This window comes from Anabrus simplex, chromosome 2 (assembly GCF_040414725.1).
Source record: "Anabrus simplex isolate iqAnaSimp1 chromosome 2, ASM4041472v1, whole genome shotgun sequence".
Classification (NCBI taxonomy): Eukaryota; Metazoa; Arthropoda; class Insecta; order Orthoptera; family Tettigoniidae; genus Anabrus; species Anabrus simplex.
In genome coordinates, this window is record NC_090266.1 from 1,088,038,845 (window position 1) to 1,088,051,054 (window position 12,210).

Consider the following 12,210-nt stretch of genomic DNA (forward strand, 5'->3'; position numbering starts at 1 on the left):
CAACAGTATTCTCACAATAAAGGATATCTTGTATCTTGTTCCTAGAAGTCCCAGCACTGAGATTTTTCCTGAATCTGACGAGTCCTTTTAAAAGAATCTTGACCTATGTGCTCCCAGTTCCAAAGGTCAAACTGAGTTTTTGTCAAGAAAGTAGCAGATTCTTCAATGAAGCTGTGTAATTCCTCTTCAGAAGCTGCATACCGTATTTACACGTGTAGGTAAAAATTGGGTGCGGCTTGTACTCTGAATTTTAAAAATAAACACAGTAAACACCCTTTAGTTTAGAATACTAGTATAAAGCATTAGCATCTACATACCATAGAACCTACTGCATCTAAATATGATTAAAATAGTTTAAGGTATTCATAACTTGACACTTCATCACTGTCACTGCTACTTGTAGATGATGCGTCATCTTCGGTCCTATTCACTGTGTTGGCAATTGACGTGGTTTTGAAGCTCTTGGCTACTATCTCTGTTGGGATTAATTTCTACTCATCCAGGATCCATTCACACATTTGAGAAACTGAAGGTTTCTTGAGTCATCCACTTGATGTAATTTCCTTAGAATTGCACCTACATTCGCGGTAGATACGCAGCAAATGTGCCTTAAACAGCATGTTGATGGAGACATCTAGTGGTTGCAGTATTCCTGTCATTACACCAGGAATTACAACCATGTCAGATCACTGTTTTTTCATCATCGTTTTCACTTTCTGTGTCAAGTGACTATGGAAGCTGTCAATCTTCAACTTGGATGGCTAACATAACAGAGCACCAGGATGATGAAACCATACTGTTTTTAACCAGTCCACTCATTTTCTTGCACTCTCACTTGCATCCCAGGGGGCAGCTTTTCCCATGGGAGTGCTTTTCACTTAAAAATTGCAAAAGCCATTAGTTCATCCCCATCAGTGGTGATGCACAACATTATAGTACAATGCTGTTTTTCTGGCCCCTGCAGTTTGAGCTTGAACAGTTTTGTCGCCTGCTTTGTTGACCGTAGTTTCCTCAGGCATTTAAAAATATACAGGAGTTTTGTCACCGTTTCCTATTGCTCCCATGCTATAATCATGCATGTTCCTTAAATTCAAGACATGTCGCTGAAATGCGAGCAGATTCTTTGTAAAAGTGTTGGTTTTATGGCATTGATCACAGTATCATGCCACATAAAATTTTTGTCTTGTTTACAAACAATAAAGGTGATGGTACACTTTTTGTCTAAATCTGGTCTCAATTAAAAGTCATTCTGGTTTTGCACATTTGTCTTGACATAACCACAGTATTTGAAATACACTGCTTCTACCATCCTTTCCAATATCTTTCTGTACTAGACTTTTTCAAGTTTTCTTTTTGGAATTCCTATCATAGGCTCTTTCTAAATTAATAAATGTCATATCATTTCCCTACTTCCAGTGCTCTTCCATATCGTTACTGCTGGGAAGAAACCTGCTACGCCTAAAGCAAAATTTTACAGGAAAGACTAAAAAATTCCTTCGTTTTTAAGAGATGCAGTTAAAGATTAAGATTATGGACATTTATTGCTTATCATTACCCCTTAGCTTATGTTTGATGTTTAAATATCTGCAGAATGTTGATATTCGCTACAAAATTAATATGATTCTGTTAGAAGTTGCATGAAGGAGATTTCATGTTTTGCAAAATAACACAGGAGATTTATTTTATTAAACTACATCATTTATTGTTTTAAAGTGTTTACCAAATTAATACAGTAGTTCAGATTACAATGATAGAAGGAATAATGATACAGTACATAAATACATGATCCCACACTCATACGCACGCACGCACGCACACAAGCGCACTTGCAGATTCATACCTGTAAACTTACACTCTCACTTAACATGTTACTTGTAAACTACATTGTTTTGCTTCCTTTATGACAGCATGAATTAATGAATAATCTGTCGGGTAGGAGGTAGAATATTCTCTGGAGTAGCAGCTATAACTTTGAAATGTCGCATAGGATGTTTAGGTAAGATTATAGAATGCAGTATGGGCTTTCCAGTAGTACCAAAATCTTATTTTCACCCATTGCTGCATATAGGAGATTTTTCCCCAGCAGCGACTATATTTTGTCTCATAATGAAAATTGTTTCAGCTGTTGGATCATCCATTTTTGAAACTAGTTGCTGTTCTTTTTGGACATTCCTAGATTTTCTCCAGTCAGTCCGTCATATTGTGAATTATTTTGTCTCTTCGTCTATTCCATGTCCAGGTAGGGAGGGCATATTTGCAATACCACGTTCAGGAAAATGAAGTCCCAGAGGGATCAGTTCTCAGTGTCACTCTGTGTGCGATAGCTATAAACGGTATTGTCGCTGCTGCTGGTTCAGCAGTCGTACCATCACTATATGTGGATGATTTTGCTCTGCATTATAGCTCACAAAATATGACAATTAAATCAAGCTATTAGGAAAGTGGAACAGTGGACCTTAGAACATGACTTGGTTTTCAACTTCAAAGACCTCCGTTGTTCACTTCTGCCAGAAGCGCGCCCTTCATCCACATCTTGAGTTTTATTTAGGGACCGAGCAAGTTGGCTGTGTGATTAGGGGCACGCAGCTGAAAGCTTGCATTAGAGAGATACAGTAGTGGGTTCCAAACCCCACTGCCGGCAGCCCTGAAGATGGTTTTCCGTGGTTTCCCCATTTTCACACCAGGCAAATGCTGGCTGAGGCTGTACCTTAATTAAGGCCATGGCCGATTCCTTCCCTCTCCTAGCCATTTTCTATCCTATCGCCGTCAGAAAAACCTATCTCTGTCAGTGCGACCTAAAACCAATTGTAAAAAAAAACTTAATTTAGGGGGAGTTGCTCTTCCATTAGTTGACACGTAACGATTCCTTGGGCTCCTTTTCAATAGTAAGTTGATCATGGGAGCCGCACGTTCATCAGTCAAAAGTCGTGCTAAAAAGTTGCATATTTTGAAGTTTCTTAGTGGCACTACGTGGAGGGCTGACCATGTGGCGCTCCTACAGTGTTTTAGGGCACACATTTTATCCAGGTTGGACTACAACAATGTAGCATATGGATCAGCAAGGCAAAGCATCCTTGTGAAACTGAATAGCATCCACCACAGTGGAGTTAAGTTGACAATGGGAGCATTCCATACAAGCCCCATTGCTAGCCTGCTCGCTGAATCTGGTGTGCTGCCCCTACACCTTAGACACCAACAGACGCTATTGTCTTATGCTGCGAATTTGCAACAGATACTACTTCACCTAAGCTATCCCTGTGTGTTCCACAGTGGAAACTATTGGTTGTATGCTGCTTATCCACAAGCATCGCAGCTGGTTGGTATACACTTGGATAACAGTTACAGATTGTTTGATGTACCTTCAGTTCCTTGTCTTGTTAGACGACCAAGTAAGGAACCTCTGTGCTTAATAAGACTACCTAAAATCATCCTGGATCTGCACAATGGCCCAAAAGTGAACATGGACCCCTCTATGTATTGGAAGCTCTTCCTTTCCGTTGTTAGCCGGTGTCCAGACTCGGTAGTTTGTCGTTAGTAATAATTTCCTTTTTCCTCTGCTGGAAACCTGTAGTGTGTACACAGCAGAGCTCTCTGCTATCTGTGAAGCTCTGCAGTGCACACTGTATAGTGAATGTCGGCACCTTCTGCTGTGTACAGAGTCCTTGAGTTCACTACAATCTATTGATGCATGTTCTTGCAGCACCTTCTGGTGCAGGGGCTCCAGGACCTGCTGGCCAGGTGTTGGAGTGCTTGCACTATAATCACGTTTTTGTGGCTTCCAAGCCACTTGGTGTAGCGGGAAATGAATTGGCCGATAGGGCTGCCAAGGTGGCGGCCATATTGCTCCCATTGCTTTACAGGGTTCCAGCTAGTGATATTCTCAGCTAAGATATTTGGTTATGTCCCATTGGGAGATGGATTAGCAGGCCACCCCTCTTTCAAATAAGCTGAGAACAATCTAAGGAACTACGATGGTATGGAAGACTTCCCTTCGGGTTTCTCAGAGAGTAGCAGTGGTATTATGTCATCTTCAGATCAGGCATGGTATAGCAACGCACTCCTTACTGAAGGGAGAAGCCCCCCCCCCCCCCTGGTGTACTTGTCTAAAACTTCTGAGTACCATCTTCCTCAATCTACGAGATATACCGAGCTTGATAGCTGCAGTCGCTTAAGTGCGGCCAGTATCCAGTATTCGGGAGATAGTAGGTTCGAACCCCACTGTCGGCAGCCCTGAAAATGGTTTTCCGTAGTTTCCCATTTTCACACCAGGCAAATGCTGGGGCTGTACCTTAATTAAGGCCACGGCCGCTTCCTTCCCACTCCTAGCCCTTTCCTGTCCCATCGTCGCCATAAGACCTATCTATGTCGGTGCGACGTAAAGAAACTAGCAAAAAGAATAAAAAAATCTACGAGATGATGAGCAATCGGCAGACTTCGTCATATGTTTTGAGGGATAGTGGCCTGTTTTATTGTGTTTCAATATGAAGGTTTTATTTGTTTTTAATTTTGTTTTCCATGTTTTTATTTTTTTAACTTTTTTATCTATCTTGTATATTTTTAATTAATAATAATAATAATAATAATAATAATAATAATATTTGCTTTATGTCCCACTAACTATGTTTATGGTTTTCGGATACACCGAGGTGCCGGAATTTTGTCCCGCAGGAGTTCTTTTACGTGCCAGTAAATCTACCGACACAAGGCTGACATATTTGAGCCCCTTGAAATACCACCGGACTGAGCCAGGATCGAACCTGCCAAGTTGGTGTCAGAAGGCCAGCGCCTCAACCGTCTGAGCTACTCAGCCCAGCATTGTATATTTTTAACGTGTTTTTGAAATATTTACTTTGAATGAAATATATTGTTTTGTTTCAGAGGCAATACCTTATTTCATTTTAATACATTGTAACTTGTTTTAAATCATTTTGTGAGAAAATAAGGCATTGCAAATTAGATTCACTGATTATTTTAAATTTATAATCATTATCATCGTCGTCTTTATCTTTTAAATTCTAGTCAGTGGGTATATTTTAATTATGATTACATGTTGTTTCATCTCATACCATTAGGGGCTGATGACCTAGACGCCACCTTTAAACAAGTATCATCATCCAGTCCGTCATTTGGATGCATTGGAACCAAGTTATTGCATTAAACCTTCTAAGTACGTTCATTTTACCAAATCTGTTAATATTGTTAACAGTTGGAGCAAGTCCGGTCCCGCGGTGTAGGGGGCAACGTGTCCGCCTGTCACCCGGCGGCCCCGGGTTCAATTCCCTGTCGGGTCAGGGGTTTTGAATTGTAAATGATTAATATCCCTGGCCTGGGGACAGGGTGTTCGTGTTGTCCTTAATGTTCTTTTCCTCACATTCAACATTTTACACTTCCGCCATTTCCAAATACGCAGGTTCACAACATATGGTGCAAAGTCGGGGCAAAAGATCTTCTTAGGACGACGCCCCGAATAAATAGCGTTTTAAAAAAAAACTAAAAAACAGAGCATTATTATGAAAAACCCCATAAAGTAATAAAACCTTGACTGCAACATGTTGCTGGTTAGGAAGGGATGGAAAGATAGAGTAAAATTGGGAGGATCATCCTTGCTCTGACCTATCTGCATCTGGTAGGGAAAATGGTGAAATAATAGCCATGGTGCAAAATCAAATGCAGCTCTCAGAAATGATTCTGATTTTTTCCCTGAAGGAAAGAACTGGAGCACAGTAGTAATCTGTACATTCCTTCCCCTTAGTCTTACATCTCATTTGATGTAGGACTTCTCATATACATTACTGTTGTATTACTTGTGGGTGTGAAGATCAGAATTATAGCATTTTCCTAAGCCTACAGTATCTTCATCACTATGTTCCTATAATTTATTTTATACTTTGATACATCAATAACCAGTTTCCAGGACCTATGGAAGATGTATGAATAGTTGTCCAGTCATTAAAAATAGAATCATCCAGTCAGTTACCAGAAATGTGTTCAGAAAAAAAAGAAAAGACTTTGTGGTATCTTGTAATTAAAGTGACCATGTGACCTAAAATATCACTGCCAGGCTGAGTGACTCAGACGGTTAAGGTGCTGGCCTTCTGACCCCAACTTGGCAGATTCGATCCTGGCTCAGTCCAGTGGTATTTGAAGGTGCTCAAATAAGTCAGCCTCGTGTCAGTAGATTTACTGGCACGTAAAATAACTCCCGCAGGAGTAAATTCCGGCATCTTGTGGTCTCCGAAAACCATAAAAGTAGTTAGTAGGATGTAAAAACAGTAACATTAATTATTAGTTCATTAAAATAACACTGATTTTAAGGAAGATATACATATGAGGTTTTCTCTAATTTGTGTTATTTATGCCTGTAGACATATATCCTATTCAGAACTTTATTTTTAAAAATAATTATATTTGCTGACCAATGTTTTTCTTTTTCATGTTTTGTTTTAGAGTGTGATGGTAGCAGAGATTCATGCTATAGTAACGTCATGCAAACCTCTTATGACATGGACCTGCAATGATGCCATACAGGAATGTAGGGAAGCATGTGGAGGAAATGGTTACCTAAGAGGTATTACAATTATAATGCTGTACATGTCTGGATATCCATGTATTATTCATTATATTTCATTGAGGAAATTTGCTGTCATGGTTTAAACCTCCATCATTGTCTATATTTTGTGGTGTGTTTTAAGGTGCACAACAATAGGATTATCAGTCCCTTGTCTATATTTTCTTGATCCTTTACACGCATACACGCGTGGGCACACACATATACACACAGAAGGAGAGTGAGTCTAATTTCTTTTTTCTCCCAAACATGCAGTAAATTTTTCAAAACTGTCTTGGAATATTCTTAATGTATCTTCAATAATAGTGCTGTTTACGACATTCCAGCTGCAGGACTGGGTGAACTGCGCAACAATCATGATGCAAAAGTCACTTATGAAGGAGATAACAACGTACTTGTTCAACAAGCAAGCAACTGGTTGTTGAGACAATGGAGATTAGCTACTGAAAATGGAACTTGTGAAGTAGCGTCACCTCTTAACTCAGTCCAGTTTTTGTCTAATGCAGAATCAATATTGAAGAAGAAATTCACTGGCACTAAATTGGAGGATGTTCTGTCTCATTCATGTATGTACATCCAGCCCTTGATTTAGTACTTTTTTGAAAATAGCCTTTATGTATTACATGTGCACTACTAAAACATTTTACATGACAATTGATATTTACATTGGCATTTCTACTTATGAAAAACAAATGAATGATTATGTCTTCTGAGCTAGCCGGAGTTCAACATTATTTCACTCTTGGCAGTTGCACGATACAGTGAAGCTGCGACACTCATTAGTCACATGCTTTTTTATTATAATGTGCATTCGTTTGTGTGTTAAGTCTCTTACGAGAAATGCTGTAATATCATAAAGATAAATTTTTCGCAGAATGATGACAGTAGTCGATATTATTTGTGCTATGTTTGGATGACAACTATTCTGGTGACAGCTCAGTTAAGATGAAGAGAGTAAGTGTTGTACCACTCCTATTACAAACCAACTAAGAGGGTAGTAATTTCATTTAATAAAAGATATACAGCATAAGGAAAGATCTTCATTGGGTAATCACATTAGCAAAGTTGTAAATAAAGGCTACAGATCTCTTCATATGATTATGAGGGTATTTAGGGGTTGTAGTAAGGTTGTAAAGGAGGGCACATATGTCATTGGTAAGACCCCAATGTTAGTATGGTTCCAGCGTATGAGACTCTCACTAGGATTATTTGATTCAAGAACTAGAATAGATCCAGAAGAAGGCAGCATGAAAAAAGAGTAGTGTTACAAATATGTTGCTAACTTTGGACTGGGTAGACTTTGGAGTAAGAAGACTAGCTGCCGAGCTAAGTGGTGTGTTCTGAGCTGTAATGGGGAAGTGGCATAGAATAACAGTAGTAGACTAATAAGATTGAATGGAATTTTTAAAAATTGGAATGATCATTATACAGTATGAAGATAAAGTTGGCATTCAGAGAAGACAAATTGGGACAAATATTTGTTTATAGGAGGAGGAATTAGGGATTGGAATAATTTACCAAGGGATATATTTGATAAATTTCCAACTTATTTGAAGTCATTTATGAGTTGATGCAGTTGATACAGAATCTGCTACATGGGCAGTAGCCCTAAATACAGATCAGTGGTGACAGATGATGAAGGTTCTCGTTATGTTTCTCCATTTGTTGTTAGCTTGTAGCTTGTTATACTGTATTTGTTTGCCAGTGACTGCAATATTCCAAACATGAGGTATTAATTTATTACAGCAAAGGTAGTATAAGTAATTCAGTACTTCATTACAATTTGAATTTGTTAAGGAGCATAGGAAAGAAGTAGAAGACCGCTATAGCAAGTACAGCATATAGTGAGAACCCTGTTATAACAACAGATATTTCTGTCCGTTGAAGCATCCTGTATTAACTACGAAGGTTATGCCGAAAGTTTTTAGCAGCGCGTAAACCGTAATTCTGAGGACAATGGGATTATTTTCATTTGAAAGAGCGATGTTTTTCGACCTTGGAACATGTGCGCGCGACCCCTCCTAGCGGTAGTTCCTCCACAGTGAGGGAAGAAAGCACAGGCAGTGCTGAGTCAGACACGGTGCAAGATGGATCTGTCGCGCTGCGATTTTCGAGCAATGATTTTTTATGATAAAAAGAAATTAAGTGCCGAAGAATACCATTCTTCTTTGCTGCTTGTTTTTGGTGAGGCTGCCCCTTCTAGAGCCACAGTTGGAAATTGGTTTCGCGAGTTTGCAAGGGGTCGGCAGTCAATTGAAGATGAACCTCGTCCCGGTTGCCCAGCAACAGCTGTGACTCAAGAAAACATTGATGCTGTGAGGGAAATGATCAAAGCAGATCCATATCTTACATTTTGTGACATTGAAGGGACCTTAAATATTGGGTCAAGGGCAGCGCAGACCATCGTCCACGATTATTTAGGCCTTACCAAGAGATGTGCCCGTTGGGTGCCACATTCCCTGACAGAAAGCCAAAAGGAGGAGAGAGTGGACTGGTGTCATTTCATGCTAGAAACATTCAATGGAGGGCAGTCCGAAGACGCGTACAATATCGTCACAGGTGATGAAACATGGGTCTACCATTATGACCCTGAAACCAAGAGACAGTCTTCTGTGTGGTGCTTTCCAGGGGAGGAACCATCCACAAAAGTTCGAAGTCGGAGCTCCGGAAAGAAGATGGTGGCAACATTTTTTACGAAAATGGAGCATCTCACCTCTGCGACCTTGGACACACGTCGTACAGTCAGTGCTGAATGGTATATGAATGACTGTCTTCCCAAAGTTCTCGCCACTTGGAGGTCACAGCACCCAAAGTCCAAGTGTGGGTACTTTCTGCTGCATCACGACAATGCATCTGCACACAGGGCTGCCAGAACAATGGACTTTTTGGAAAAGGAAAAAGTGCGAGTGTTACCTCATCCTCCCTATTCACCTGACCAGCCCCATGTGACTTCTTTCTGTTCCCGCAGACCAAGGAAAAAATACGTGGGCAGCGGTTTTCGTCAGATGAAGAGGCCATTGCAGCGTACGAGAGTGCACCAAGTGACATCCCGAAAGAAGCTTGGACTGAAACGTTTTCTAAGTGGTTTCAGAGAATGGAAAAATGTATACGTGCTAATGGAGAGTATTTTGAAAAGCTGTAATTGTTTTGCAAATACATTTTCTTCTCACACTCTGCTAAAAACTTTCGGCATAGCCCTCGTATGTATTATCCTCTGCTTATAGCGAGAACACTACCACTAATACATCCGTTATTACGAGCGATTAAACATGTGCTATTTTTTTCCATTAGCTTTATTTAGGCACTCCAGCAATTATATTGCATGTGATCGATCATTTTCGGTATCATTTTCTCCCTATGTACGTAGCAATCTCTCTTGTCGACATGCGAAGGTGATAGAATTGATTATTTTCACCATGTTGGTTATTCCTGTCCGTTTTGACTTATATTCAAATTTCTATAAAATACTTTCCCGCCTTGTCAATACATTACATATTTTATTATACCTAATTCCTGTACATGTTTTGAGATCCAATTACTCTCTTCCTCCGCAGTGCCAAAACATCAATAATCTTTGGAGTTGGTACATTGTAACAGATATACTTATCAACACAACAGTTACATATAAAAATCTTGAAATTGTAGAAATATTTCTTTGTGTTTCAACTTACTTACTATGTCAATTTATTACAGACTTTAAATAGAAATTTTCGAATCATAAAATGGATATCTATTAAATTAGTCAACTATATGTTAAAATTTTAATCTGCTCTGCCCTTTGAACTTAAGTCCTTATTACAGCTAAAAAGAACTAAAATGTTTCTTTGTGTCTAAGTTTACATTTACTTTGTTATTTAATAAAAACACTTAAAATAGATTTTTTAACTCATTGGGCTCGAGCCACGGAACCGTTCCGTGCTTCGTCTCGGTAGACCAAACGCCGGACCACAGAACTGTTCCGTTGTCTCATTTCACTACGTAATTCAACTTTCCCTCAAGAGATGGCAGAGTGAGTTGCATTTGTGATTTGTGTAGGGACTCTTTCTTTGCAATGTTATATGCTCTTTGCTAATATATATCGATAGTGTGCTTGGTAATATTAGTTTGAAGTGGGCTATCTCTAGCTTTGAGATTCGCTTGTAAACAAGATGGCTGCCACTATAGAATTGATATTTACCGATATATAACCCCCTTTAGGAAGTAATGATGATTAGGAATGTAATTTTTTCAATGAAATTAGTAGTAATATTAGTACTAGTGTGAGCAACACTCCTGAAAAACAAATAGATGTGGAAATCGAAGAGGAAGTGCAAAGAGAAGACTGTGTTACAGCTCAGCAGGCGGGCTGAGTACGATCCCATGATGCTAATAAAATAAAATGTTTTACAGTATTCCTTGTTCCGCAGTTTGTGGTATGAAAGCCTTTTGTTTTCATGTATATTTAAATCTTTAATGGTCTTGTAAGTAAGAAATTTCTCGCGATATGAAGCGACACTATATTTCCTCCAAAATAATCCCAGCGCCAATGCAGTTTCAATCCAACAAATATGCAGAGCTCAATGGGTTAAAATAAATAGGGTAAGGGTTATTCTGCCCGAAGGCAGGTCCGAACCTCCGCAGAGGTGTTCCTAAGCCGGAGTTTACGTGTGGTACGGTGGCCAGTTCCTTTCCGCTCCTCCATTCCCTTACCCCCCACCAACAGCGCGTGGCAACCCATCCAAATTAAGTCAGTCACTATGTTGAACTTAAAATATTTCTGCTCTTTTCTTGAAACTTTTTTTCTTTTCTTTAAGTCTGCTATATTTCTGAGACCTCTCATATAATTCAGAAATTCCTCCTCTTAATCATGTCCAACCATGTCAGCCATCTTAACTGTCCAATTCTTCAGTTTCAACTAAATTTTCCACAAATTCAAATGGCATAACACTGGTCTGAACCAAACAATATGTACTCGCTTGCTGTCAATGACCTTAGGGGGCGAGCTGCTACTATGCTGCCAGTTACGTAATGACCTTGCTAGTCTTCAGTCTCAAATGGTTACCAAATTTATTCACAATCGAAATATTATTACACTAGTCTGAATCCAAACAAAGAGCAAGAACACATTTATTTGATTCATACTAGTGTAATAATATTTTGTTCATGAATAAATTTGGTAACCATTTGAGATTGAAGACTAGCAAGGTCATTACGTAACCGGCAGCATAGTAGCAGCTCGCCCCCTAAGGTCATTGACAGCAAGCGAGTACATATTGTTTGGTTCAGACCAGTGTTATGCCATTTGAATTTGTGGAAAATTTAGTTGAAACTGAAGAATTGGACGGTTAAGATGGCTGACATGGTTGGACATGATTAAGAGGAGTAATTTCCAAATTATATGAGAGGTCTCAGAAATATAGCAGACTTAAAGAAAAGAAAAACGTTTCAAGAAGAGAGCAGAAATATTTAAAGTTCAACATAGTGACTGACTTAATAGATGTTATTTATTTATTTTAAAAAATCTATTTTAAGTGTTTTTATTAAATGACAAAGTAAATGTAAACTTAGACACAAAGAAACATTTTAGTTCTTTTTAGCTGTAATAAGGACGTAAGTTCAAAGGGCAGAGCAGATTAAAATTTTAACATATAGTTGACTAATTT

General features: G+C 39.0%; 1 protein-coding gene and 1 long non-coding RNA gene across 2 annotated transcripts in view; one reads left to right on the forward strand and one right to left on the reverse strand.

Annotated features, from left to right (window-relative positions):
- LOC136864712 (peroxisomal acyl-coenzyme A oxidase 3) overlaps positions 1–12,210 on the forward strand; it is a 297,560-nt gene that overhangs the window by 200,288 nt on the left and 85,062 nt on the right. Inside the window, exons 10-11 of the mRNA XM_067142046.2 lie at positions 6,448–6,568; positions 6,895–7,134. Coding sequence (XP_066998147.2) covers positions 6,448–6,568; positions 6,895–7,134 — 361 coding nt within the window. The remainder of the gene's footprint in view (positions 1–6,447; positions 6,569–6,894; positions 7,135–12,210) is intronic.
- LOC136864714 (uncharacterized) overlaps positions 1–12,210 on the reverse strand; it is a 69,070-nt gene that overhangs the window by 4,983 nt on the left and 51,877 nt on the right. The gene's annotated exons all lie outside the window — the stretch shown is intronic.